General features: G+C 41.4%; 1 protein-coding gene across 2 annotated transcripts; it reads left to right on the top strand.

The window, feature by feature from the left end:
• The first annotated feature begins 4,202 nt into the window (after nt 1-4,202).
• LOC103703198 (pentatricopeptide repeat-containing protein At1g74630) lies at nt 4,203-8,862 on the top strand. 2 transcript variants are annotated; one of them, XM_026803143.2, is made up of 2 exons: nt 4,203-6,278; nt 8,658-8,862. In XM_026803143.2, exons 1-2 carry the CDS (start codon nt 4,354-4,356, stop codon nt 8,731-8,733), a joined length of 2,001 nt encoding a protein of 666 aa, XP_026658944.2. In that variant the 5' UTR covers nt 4,203-4,353; the 3' UTR covers nt 8,734-8,862. The 2 variants fall into 2 exon arrangements, with proteins under 2 accessions (XP_026658944.2, XP_008784200.2); XM_008785978.4 differs by lacking the exon at nt 8,658-8,862 and having other exon boundaries at nt 4,204-6,622.
• Nucleotides 8,863-13,537: the final 4,675 nt, after the last annotated feature.

The following is a 13,537-nucleotide window of genomic DNA, read 5'->3' as shown; positions in this document are numbered from 1 at the left end:
AAGTTATTGCCTACGCCTCTAGACAGCTCAAGCCTTATGAAGAAAACTATCGCACACATGATCTCGAGCTTGCAGCAGTTGTATTTGCTCTGAAAATATGGAGGCACTATTTGTATGGAGAGACATGTCAGGTATATACTGATCATAAAAGCCTGAAATATCTCTTTACTCAAAAAGAGCTGAACATGAGACAGAGGAGGTGGCTGGAGTTGTTAAAAGATTATGATCTGACTATCCACTATCACCCTGGAAAGGCAAATGTAGTAGCAGATGCACTGAGCCGGAAATCTTCAGGGAATATTGCAGTCTTGATTACTACTCAGAAGGATATTCTGGAAGATCTGAGGAGAGCAGAGATAGAGGTGTATCTACATGAGGCTACTATGAAATTGGCAAACTTGCGAGTCCAGCCTACACTTATTGATAGAATTAAGGCAGCGCAAGTTGATGACCCTCGACTCCAGAAGATCAGGAGGGATATCGAGTCTGGTACACAGTCAGATTTCCGTATACATGAAGATGACTCTTTGAGGTTTATTAACAGAGTCTATGTTCCAGATAATCCTAGTCTGAAGAAGAAAATCATGGATGAAGCTCATAGTACGGGATATACAGTGCACCCAGGCAGTACCAAGATGTACAAGGATCTGAAAGCGGTGTTTTGGTGGAATAACATGAAGAGGGAGATTGCCCAGCATGTATCTCAATGCTTAACTTGTCAGCAAGTTAAGATTGAGCATCAGAGACCAGCAGGTATGCTACAGCCTCTGCCGATTCCAGAGTGGAAATGGGAGCATATCACTATGGATTTCGTATCAGGGCTACCTCGTACCCTTAGAGGTCATGATTCAGTCTGGGTGATCGTAGACAGACTGACCAAAACAGCTCATTTTCTGGCAATCAAGACTGGGATGATACTGGAGAAGCTGGCAGAATTATATATCGAGCAGATAGTACGGCTGCACGGAGTTCCAGTATCCATTGTATCAGACAGAGATTCCCGGTTTGTGGCACATTTCTGGGGCAGCTTGCACAGAGCTTTGGGGACCACCCTTAGCTTCAGTACAGCCTTTCATCCACAGACAGATGGATAATCTGAGAGGACCATTCAGATTCTAGAGGATATGCTGAGAGCCTGCTCTATTGATATGAGGGGTTCTTGGAATCATCACTTGTCACTGGTAGAGTTTGCTTATAATAATAGCTACCAGGCAAGCATACAGATGGCTCCTTATGAGGCTCTATATGGTAGGAAGTGCAGATCGCCTATCTGTTGGGATGATGTGGGGGAGAGGAAGATCTTGGGTCCAGAGATGGTGCAGCAGACAGTGGAAAAGATTCAGTTGATCAGAGAACGACTCCGAGCAGCTCAGAGCAGACAGAAAAGCTATGCAGATATCAGGAGGCGGGAATTGGAATTTCAGGTCGGAGATCATGTGTTCCTCAGAGTATCCCCTTCTAAAGGGATCATGCGGTTTGGAGTTCGAGGCAAGCTCAGTCCGAGATATGTGGGACCCTTCGAGATTCTCGAGAGAGTTGGATCTGTTGCTTATAGACTGGCACTTCCACCTGCTCTATCGGGAGTTCATTCTGTATTTCATGTCTCCATGCTGAGGAAGTATATTGCTGATCCAAATCATGTGATTGATGTGGCACCTTTGCAGCTTCGCGCCGATCTTACATATGTGGAGCAGCCTGTCCGTATAGTGGATAGGAAGGACCAAGTCTTGAGAAGACGCACTATCCCATATGTCAAGGTCCAGTGGAGCAATCATAGTGAGAGAGAAGCCACCTGGGAGCTGGAGGAGGAGATGAGAGAGAAGTATCCAGCCTTGTTCTCGGATTGAGGTATGTTTTTAATTTCGAGGACGAAATTTTTTTTTAGTTGGTTAGAGTGTAAGGACCTGAAATTTGGGCCCATTCTTGGGCCCAATGAACTGAAGTCGGCAATGGATGCCGACTTCAGTCTGTTCATCGTGGTCTTCCCACGATGAACACGCCGGCCGAACGGCCCGCGTGATCTCCGCAAGCCCCCCCCCCCTCTTCCCTCTTCCCTCTTCTCTCCCTCTCCCTCTCCCTCTCTCTCTCTCTCTCTCTCTCTCTCTCTTTCTCTTCTCTGAGAGCCCCATTCCTCCTCTTTCCCCTTCCTTGAGAGCCGCTGCCGCCGCCGGAGCCGCCGCCGCTGCCGGAGCCGCCAACGCCGTCGGGGATCCTTTGGTCGACGACCGGAGGTGAGGAAGATATGTTTTTATCATTGTTTTTGGATTTGAGGGGAGATTATTCGGTTTCACTTCCCCTGTTTCGGGGAAGTTCATTTTTTTGGGATTCGGCCGGCCGACGGTGGCCGGCTGGGGTCAATCCGGCCGAGATGAGTTCGGCCGGAGGTGGGCGAACGGGGGCCGGGCTTCCCAGCCCCGGTCCCTCCCTTCCTTCCCTTTCTTCCTCTCCTTCTTCTCTCCTTCTTCCCTTCCGCCGCCTGTGACCGTGGAGTGACCGACGGCGGCTGGCCGAGCGCCGCCGCCGAGGGCCACGGTCGGCCGCCGAAGGCCGACCGGAACCAGCCACCCCCCCCTCCTCCTTCTTCTTCTTCTTCTTCTTCTCCTCTTCCTTCTTTCTTCTTCTCTTCTTCTTCTTCTTCTTCTTTATTCGGCCTGGGTGTTTTTGCTTGCTCTGAAATCCGTGCCTTAATGGTGAACCAGACTTTGAACCGGGTTTGAACTGTGAACCGGTTCCACCTACTCCGTGAATTGGGTTTGATCTGGGTTTGAGTGAATGGGTTTTGATTAGGGCCTGAATCTGAGTCAGGAATTTGGGTTAGCCTGATGTGAGGATAATCTGGTTCATCAAGACTTGATCTGATCTGGTCTGATCTGATCTGGTTTGGGCTAGGGAACTGTTTTTGGGCTGAGTTGGACCTGATTGGATCTGTGGGCTGGTTTGGGTTGGGCCCGAAATCTGATCTGGACCTGTTATCTGGTTTGGTTCAATTGGGCCTAATCTGTCTTGAGCCACAATTGACTTGGGTTTAAGGGATTCTGATTTTAGGGTCTATGTTTGATCTTAGGGGCCCATTCTTGGATCCATGAACTTAGGAGTTTAAGAGTTTGAAAAATTGTTTAAATTATGTTTCTTAGTTAATTAAATAATTAATATTTATGTTTAATCAGGGGTTCGTGATATCTGTGGCAGGGATTTTTAAGCGAACCCAGGTAGGTAACCTTACTCAAAGTATGATTTACATGTATTATGCATATGTGTATGATTATTTCCAGCATATTGATATATTTTATATTCTTGGCATCATTATTATTTAGAAGCATGTTTTTGACTGGAAATCGATCATCTGAAAATCTATTATGTAGATATTGGTTTTGAAAACTTATGTTTATATTAAGTTTGATTGTTGGAAATTGTGGATGTGATTTTGGAGACCGCGTGACTATTGTCTAGGATTCCCGCCAATGGGGTGGAAACGTTGGCCCTGTCGACTTGTATGAGGAACTAGTTCCGGCACTATGGGGTGTTTTGGCTTTGCGGAGCATGCTCTGAGGAGCAGAGATTGGGCACCCTGGGGTGCAGCACTGCGGTGCAGGGCTCCATTAGGAGCAGAGTGTTGACACTTCGGTGTGACCATGCCACTGGGTGATGTGGCCGTAGTCATGCGGTTTGATCTGTGGATTATGTTATGCGTGATATGATAGACGGAGATGGTATATATATATTACTTGAGTATCGGATTGGTTTGCGGATCATCATATTTATTTTGTGCACATGACCTGTAGTTACATTGCATATGCTTTGATACATGTTATCGTGACTTTATGCATGTTGTTACCTACTGAGCTGTTGTAGCTCATACCTGTTTTTGACATAATTGCAGGAGATGATTGATGGGGGATTCGAGAGGAGAGGACTTATGACAATGGACATAGATAGATTTAGATTCATTTTGTCATAAGTAATTGATCTTGTAAATAAATGTTATCAACTTTATTTGAGACATTTGAAATTAAATTATTGATTTGATTATCATAAATGATAGATTTTTAGTATTGATATTGTGATCTGATGTTGTAACTTGAGTGTCTGATTATTCAGCCTTGCACGCCCGTGCGGTCCGCCGTGCGGGTGTGCGGCGTCTGGCGCGTCCCGGGCCTAGGTTCGGATTCGGGGCGTGACACTTCTCGAGCTATTGTTTCATTTTAATAAGTCAGTTGGAACATGAACACATCAATAGATCTGTTGTCAGGTTATTTAGTTCAAATCTAGTCATATGTTTTCTGACAAAAAAGCCTGCGACCCGACCACGATCATTTGCTAAATGACGAGGTCGTGGATGAGGGGATTTGCCGCATGAGCATCAACCACCACTTGCAGTGCGTCTCCTTGCTGAGAGACTGCAAGACCCTCAGCCACCTCAAACAAATCCACGCCCGGGCCTCCAAGACCGGCCTCGACGCCGACCCCCTCGTCGCCGGGAAGCTCCTCCTCCTCGCCGCCACCACCCTAGCCGACGCCTTGGACTACGCTCGCCTCCTCTTTTTCCGCACCCCCTCCCCTGACCCCTTCATGTACAACACCCTCATCCGCGGGCTCTCCGAATCCGATCACCCCCACCATTCCCTCCTCACCTACAGCCAAATGCGGCGGGACTCGGTCCCTCCTGACAGCTTCTCGTTCGCCTTCGTCCTGAAGGCGGCTGCCAATCGTAAGTCTCTCAGCGTCGGGTGGCAGCTCCATACTCACGTCATTCACCATGGGCTTGAGTCCCATCTGTTCGTTGGGACTACCCTCGTCAGCATGTATGCGGAGTGCGGCTGCCTGGCTTCTGCGCGGAAGGCGTTCGATGATATACCCCAACCAAACGTCGTTGCTTGGAATGCCATCGTGACTGCTTGTTTTCGGGCGGACGATGTAAAGGGCGCGGAGAGGCTTTTCGAGCGAATGCCCTGGAAAAATTCGGCTTCTTGGAATGTCATGCTTGCGGGTTACACAGGAGCCGGTGAGCTGGGGTCTGCGAGGAGTTTGTTCCTTGCGATGCCTAACAAGGATGCTGTCTCCTGGAGTACGATGATCACTGGCTTTGCCAGCAATGGGCTTTTCGATGATGCTCTCAGCTTCTTTCGGGAATTGCTGAGGGAGGGGTGCAGGCCGAATGAGACGAGCTTGACTGGTGTCCTCTCGGCATGCGCTCAAGCAGGGGCTTTCGAGTCTGGCAAGATTTTACACGCGCACGCAGAGAAGGCTGGTCTTAGTAGCATAATCTCTGTGGGCAATGCACTCTTGGACATGTATGCAAGGTGCGGGAGCATTCTCATGGCATCCAGGGTTTTTGATTGGGAGATGGAGAAGAAGAGCATTGTGTCTTGGACATCGATGATTGCAGCACTAGCAATGCATGGCTATGGAGAGGAAGCAATCCAACTTTTCCATAAAATGGAGGAGCATGGGACAAAGCCTGATGGAATAACCTTCATCTCGGTGCTGTATGCTTGCAGCCATTCAGGATTGATAGAACAGGGGCATAAGTTTTTCCAGGAAATGGAAAATACATATGGAATCGAGCGGTCGATCGAGCACTACGGCTGCATGGTTGATCTCTACGGGCGAGCAGGACTGCTGCACAAGGCCTATGAGTTCATAACCAATATGCCTATAAAACCCAATGCCATAATCTGGAGGACATTGCTTGGGGCCTGCAGCATTCATGGTAATGTTAGATTGGCAGAGCATGTGAGGGAAAAGCTTTCAGAGCTTGATCCCAGTGACTCTGGCGACTACGTTCTACTTTCCAATATCTACGCTGTGGCTGGAAAATGGAAGGATGTTGCCAGTGTGAGGAGGTCTATGATCGTACAGAGAATTCAGAAGACTCCTGGCTGGAGCTCTATCGAGGTTGACAAGGTTGTGCACACGTTTGTTGCAAGCGATGACATAAGTGATGTGAAAGAGGAGGTTCATAAGAAACTGACAGAGGTAATGGCGAGACTTAAGATGGAAGGCTACATCCCGGAGATCATGAGTGTTTTGCATGATGTTGAGGAGGAGGAGAAGGAGGATGCCATTTTGAGGCATAGTGAGAAACTTGCGGTGGCTTTTGGGTTGGCAAGAATGCCTGGGGAGAGTGTCATAAGGATTGTGAAGAATCTGAGGATATGTCCAGATTGCCATACTGTAATGAAGCTGATATCCAAGGTGTACAAAAGGGAGATCGTGGTGAGGGATCGCAGTCGGTTTCACTCTTTCAGGGAGGGTTCGTGTTCTTGCAGAGATTACTGGTAACAAATTTGGCCCTCAATAAGAGTTCTGAATTCTAACTTTAGACTTCATTCGGTGACACCACCAGGCTTCCCTGCTTACAGACATCCTTGTTATACATTATTAATTGAGATAATCAATTTAGTGTCATATACAAGTGGAGATATGATTTAAATTAGAAAGAATGCAGAAATATTGAATTCTACTTGTTTTTTTTTTTTTTTTGAGTTACCCCAAAACAGTGATAAATGAGCTTGCCAATCTTTCTGTCTCACATGTTTGCTTTTATTTTCTTATACTGTTACAGTTGGATCTTTATGCTATGAATAAGGGAGATGAAGAAAATTCAGCCTTGATGGTATTTGCACCAAAAAGAGTAGACCAAGTGTTTTAGTTGCTCTAGCTATAAACCCAGAATCACAAACTATTACATCATCATTACCCTGGTTTTGAAAAATGCTTTAGATTCACTAGACATGATGATATACATGAAAACAGAAACATAAAAACTGAAAGGGAAAAAACACATGAGAAATGTTTTTTTTTTTTTAAAAAAAAAAGTAAAGGAAGAATAAATAGAACTGGAATCCATCAAAGCAAAGTCAGATTGTACATGAAGCTTGCTATCATAATCCTTCTCTTGGCAATTTGCATAGAATTCCAAAAAAAAATCATAATTCTGAAATATCTATTTGCAGATTAATATCTAGGAGATCTATCAAAATACAAAGCATTAGCTAAATTAAATGACTATCCACCAAGTATACAAAATTTGGGGTAATTCATCCCTAAGATATATGTGACACTTGTGACTAATTTTTAGCCTCTACTGCATTTGTTGACTGAAGGTCCCTATATTAAGAATAAAGCCGTTTAGTCAAACATTAAATAATCAAATCCCAATATTATGAAAACTGGATATATATTTCTATAGATGAAATGCCTTTGCTTTGGGCTCCATCGTCCTGAACTCAAATGACTGAGACATGCTTTCATTATGCTTTGAACCATTTTTTAATGACTCTGCTCTTACACTGCTCTAGGGAATTGCTACATAGGCCAGTTCCGCCTTGGAAGCCCATATCGGGCCTTGATTGTTATATAGCCTTTAATTGCTCAGCAGAAGTTTAGGAGCCTAGGTCCACTCAGAATCTCTTCTTATTTAATAGCCTAAATAGGCCAATTAACAGCCCAAGTTGTCTGCTGCTTTCCTTGATAAAAATTAGTATGCAAACAAGCCTCTGTTTTCCAAAAGGACTGACCTTTTTTTTTTTCTGGTATTAAAAACTGAATGCTTGTTCCATCCTCTAATTTCTGTCAACTTTTCATGTGTCCCACGTTAGAGAAATTCTTTGACTAGTTTTGTTATCTTATCTCAAACCGCGAGTGTCCATTTCATGGGTTCTATGGAGGATTTGTATGGATATGTGTTTAGTCCTACATTAGTTATGCATGCGGTCAAAAAACACAAATAATATATTTTAGCCAGCTTTTTTTTTCTTTTTTGCTATAGCGGTTACTCACACTAGTCGTGTGTGAGCGCACCCAACAAAATCAGAAAAGAGTAAATAGCGAAGAGGAGCAAGAGTCGATTTCTGATTCGCCTAAACTCAAATAATATCTTTTGGCTAGCTCTTTTTTTGGATGAGATACTGGATTGTTACAAATTGTATCAGAACAGATCCAGTCCATTGCTTATATGGATTAGGAAACACTTTAGCACATAAGGTTGACCATGAGCTGATCATGGTATTTGTAATTAGATTTGAATGGGTTTGGACTCTAAGTCCAACAAGAATGTCATGGTTTAAATGAAGAGAACATATAAAAACTTATGTGGGCGTGTCTTTAGTTCCATATTGGCTATGCGCTAGATAGATCTTAGATACTTATATAGGGTTAAGGAACCTAAATAATACCTTATGGCTCGCTTTTTTAAATGAGGTCTTGAGTTGTTGCAATTGGTGTTTGAAATTATGCATGATTAATTTATCTCAAAAAAAAAAAAAGCATGATTGGTTGGAAGTCCCCCTTGTAAGGATTCCCTTGAAGGTGCACATGAACTGCCTCCGACATAGAATAGACTAAATCTCATTTTCTTATGATTAGAATGGAATTAGCATTGACTTGCGACTAAAAACACAATGATGGAAGAATTTTTGTGCACTGAGGAATTCTTATCAATTTGATTCTAGATGCTATTTATCATGTAAATTAATCCTTCTACTTTCCAATTAACCAAAGATTAAACAATTTTGATAAAACTTGAGATCTTGTCCATTTCTATGTATTTTGCACTACCAGTAAGCACATCCTATTTCATGTGATGTGATTTTATATTTTCAGACTAACATCAGTCACGAATTTTATAAGACTGGATCATATTTCTCTCTCTGCAGTACCCATGCCAGTGTGGTTGCTCTCTTTCGTGGATATGTTGAAGCCTATGGAATATCTCTTAAAAGGTTTCTCTGAAGAATCCATATTGCTTTGCTAGTTCATTTTCATTGAAATCTTGAAACCCTCCAACTATTGAAATCTCGGTAGCTGATACAAAATCTCGCACCACTTTAATAAACTGTCGGCTTGTAGTCTGAGAAATGATATTGCAATTGATTCCCTTCTGAAACTATCGTTTTTCGCTTACCAGAACTCATTAGATCTGTTAGGAAAATGGCACCAAAGACATTGAAGGTTGAAAGGGACCACTGCAGAAATATTCATCACCTTCAAAATAATATGATCTCAATGAGGCTTTCATGCTATACTGATTGGAGCAAATAATGCGTTGGCATGGTGAAACTATTGGTTCACCAAGAAAAGTGACAGCATACCAGCAAGCAATTGAATTTAAAAAGATTAGAGGACTCGATAGGGATGGATCTCTCTCTAATGGCACCTACTGCATGCATCCACACGTAAAGCAACCTCACCTACAAGTGAATGCTCATTAATATCTCAAGACATGGTTGCATGTTTGATGCATGACCCAATTGTGATGCCCAATGTGGAGTATTCATCCATATGAGTTCTAAAGAAGGTTTGGTAGGAGGTGCTGCAAATGATCAATGCTTGCTTCACAAAAGCTCAAAGCCATTGCCTGCATGCATGTGATTGTGAACGGATTTAAGAAGGCAATGTTGGAGAAGCTATTCCAGTTCCTTGTAAGAAAGTTGTGGTTCTGTTCTTGGAGAAAAGAGTTGAAGTTTTTGTTGTGTTCCTAAGAGGTCCAAAGGATGGAGGATTGCCGGCTAAGTTTCATTGACAAGTGGCATTCTTCCACTGTGGACCACAAATTAAAATGCCGGCTAAAATGCTTTGTGTTCACAAGAGGATATTGAGATTGTTAAGTTTCATTGACACAAGGCATTCTTCCACTATGGACCACAAATTAAAATGCTGGCTAAAATGCTTTGTGTTCATAAGAGGATATTGAGATTGTTAAGTTTCATTGACACAATGCATTCTTCCACTGTGGACAGCAAATTAAAATGCTTCGTGTTCATAAGAGGACCAAAGGATAGAGGATTGCCGACTAAAATGCTTTGTGTTTCACAAGAGGATTTTGAGATTGTTAAGTTTCATTGACACGAGGCATTCTTCCATTATGGACAAGAAGGTAGCTCCTTTTCTTCCCCTTCCATATTCTGCTTAAATTCTACAAGGCACTAGCTAACTTAGTCAACCTGGAGAAATCTAGGGTCATTATTGTGATGATACCACACACATAGTAATTGAAGCCACAATGGCAGCTCAAAAGTTATTATTATTATTATTTTGAGGAACAGCTCAAAAGTTATTGCCTGTCCAAACTTGGTGCTACTTCAAAGAGGTATCTGGCTGTGGATAAGGCAGGAATTGGATGGAGTCGCTTAACAATTCTCTAACCACATGCATTAATTAGACAAACTAATTCTACTTTTTAAGTAAAAGTAAAGGGCGATTTATATAACTTTTTTTTTTTCCTAATGCAAGGTAGATTGGAAAAACACCGAGTCACCCAAATTTATTAAAAACGAGAAGGTATTTAAAAGAAAGGAAGAAAAATTTACAGGTTGGTTAGAGAAATTACAACCAGCACAAACAGAAGAGAAAGTTTTCGAGGTTTATATCGATCTTAAAGGATAAAAACAAGAAGGCAGTTGTTCATATCAAACAGTCCATTCTGGATTTTTTTTTCTCCTCTCTGTAATTTTCTTTTTTTCTTCTCAATAAATTCTGATGGCTTTAATTTTTTTTCCTTTTTTCAAAGAAAAGCCTTGTACTAAGTTGAACTAGCCCATGCTAGGTCAAAAAAAAAAAACTAGTGCTAATCCTTTCTTTCAACGCAGCTGGGTTTGTACTTCCTAACTCTTTTTTTAAAAAAGAAAAAGATGAAACAGCATTTTGACGCCCTCAGCATATTGCAAGGACCTCCACACCCTTGTCCATGTGGTATCCACTACTCACTTATACTCATTTGCTAGTGAAGATTCAAAAGAATAATGAAACATAATTATAGCCATAATCATCAAATCTTACCTCACCTATTCATGTCTCGATTCCTAAATCTTCATTCATCAAGTATTCTATGGTAATTCACAAATATCATTCCACTTTGTACCTTCATACTTGATGATTCTAATTCAAAAATAGCGTCGTACGAGATTGCAGCACACTAGCAAAGTGGTTTTGTAAGAACGATTTTTTGAGTTGCTAAAATATTGATTTTCAATTCAAGATTATGTTTTTAAGGTAGCAATTCAAGCTTACATTCGATATTATCAAAGGCTCCGAATGTGAAGGTGATTAAAGACTTAGGTTAAAATTCCACCGACGCTAAATTAGTTCGAGGGATTAGAGATATCCATGGGAGTGTGTTACCTACTATACACACATATGGCAGGACAAGTACTGATAAACCCTTACTATTGTCACATTAGCCATACCATTTAGATGGTCCAAATGATAGAGCCCTTATCACTATTGGCTTTGTTAGAGTAAGCGGTTTATATTAAAATATTCTTATTTGAGTGGTACACTAGTATTCTAACGGAACAAAGCGAAGCAATGGAATATATTTATCCTTGGAATATTTTATTTTACCATAAATACTAATAGGAGTTGGGACTCTAAGTCAGAATTCAATTATAAATATCTCATAATTTTTATTATTGAGAGAGAGTAAAAGTTACAGTCATTTTGCTTCCATGAACGTATGCATATTGGCGAATCACGTAGTTTAATTTTTTTTTCTTTCTCTTTCAATTTTATGCATTGTTTTGTTCGTCATTTGGATTCTGTACACCTAAAGTACGGGCTTCGGCATGGATGGATCATGAAGGACCACCCACGAAAGCGATACATGTCCATCACGGTCCCATCTCCGGACCACACCTTGCACGAGGTCTCAGCGTCACAAATCATCGATTAGCTATAAATTTCATGACATAGGTGTCGTGGCTCGCCACACGCAAAGCCTATGGTTCCTGGTCGGCCACGTCACACCCAAAGCCGAGAGAAATGGCTGTGTCACACCCAAAGCCGAGAGAAATGGCTGTGCGTGTCGGCTCATGGCCGCTACCTTATGAGTTAAATTGGTCCAAGATCACTTAATCGCCTTCGCCTTACACGTGGCTGAGTATCTTGTTTGCATCCACTGCTTCATCGCCACGTGGAAACCAGATGTCCCCAGGTTTTGATAGCTTGTTATCTTCTTATGGTGCTCCCTCACATTGCCTTTATTCTAACATTTGAGAGCTGCATGAATTTGTTGTTTCTATGGCAATAAATTAACTATTATGTTAAAATTATTAGTGATTCTTGAAGGAAAGTCATCTTAATATATATCCTCAGTAAAATAATAAAACAATTTAAAATAAATGAGAAAAATAAGAGATGGAAAATGAGAAAAAAAATAGCTTAACATAGGGTAATTAAGGGACCTAACATCACTGCCTAGTTCACCTGTCACCAGCTCACTAATAATGAGAATCCCGAGTTGATTTATTTAATATTTGATTTTATTTTATTTTTGACTGATTCAAGTTGGGATGGATGTTAATTTGTTATTTATCTAAATTGCATGCGGCTATTCCAAACTATCTTTTAAAATGTTAAATGGTTGAAACGGATGGTTCGTGGCTTAATTATTTCTATTTTTAGCCGATACTATAGTTTTCTATTTCATTATTCAACCTTTTGTTTTCCTTGCAAGAGATGTACATTATGTCATATGTGTGCATTAAATTTGAAAGAAGCTCCTCACTAACTCCACATGAAATAGAAAAGAAAAAAAAAATTACTTGGTGTAAAATTTTCAATTTACAACACCAGTATTAACAAATAACGGACCCCATAGAAACTGTACTTGCTAATGACCTTTGCTGCTCAAGACATTTTTTAGGTTTATTTGAGTATAAAAAATAATGATTTTTATGATGGATGTTATCTACTATTATTATTGTAAATGTTGATGTTATCTTCTCTTATTTGCTCCATATACTGTTTAACTAACATTATCATTATGTTTCCGGTCGGCATAGATATTTGAATTTCTTTTGAATAATAAATGGTTGAAAAATATAAATTCAGATGGATCCAAAAAAATGTCAAATGATGGCTGTTATTGCTAATTTTATATGACATAACAAGAGGCCTGGAAAATCGTCATATAAAATGACCATTTCTTTTTTAAATCTTTGCTTAACTTTGACCAATCCATGATGGAGGAATACAAAGCGAGGGTCTTTTAATTTGTTTTAAAATATTGTACCCTTCTACAGGTGAAATAAGTTGGTCCAAACAAATGCATTACACATGGAAGTGGTCCATAGAAACCATGATGGAAGACCAAACTTCCAACTTATTCCACACGAAACAAACAAATCGGCCCAATTCATTATATCACTAAAGGAATTACACGACGACACCTCGCCTATTTTTTTTTCCAACAAGGTCCTCCAAACCGGTACCAAAATTTGTACCGATCGATGCTCGGTACGGTTCAGTGCTAATAGAGCCGTGGCAGGTGGCTCATATCCCATCCGATTCGAAACTTAATTGACTCGGTGCGAACCGACCGATTTCGGTTGGTTTCGGCTAGTAAATAACCAGTTCCGACCGGTCCAATATCGGGCCGGAACCAAATATGAATGACGAATCTACTTGATTTTGCACCATATCAATTTGGTACTGTCTGAATCGGGCGGTTTGGCACGGTTCAGTAAACCTTATTCTCCAACACAAAAAAAAGCAAAAAACTCGGCATTGGTTGGGTTCACGTTTTCAACAGTCTCTT

This window comes from Phoenix dactylifera, unplaced genomic scaffold (assembly GCF_009389715.1).
Source record: "Phoenix dactylifera cultivar Barhee BC4 unplaced genomic scaffold, palm_55x_up_171113_PBpolish2nd_filt_p 000832F, whole genome shotgun sequence".
Lineage (NCBI taxonomy): Eukaryota > Viridiplantae > Streptophyta > Magnoliopsida > Arecales > Arecaceae > Phoenix > Phoenix dactylifera.
This window is presented reverse-complemented; position numbering and strand designations above follow the sequence as displayed.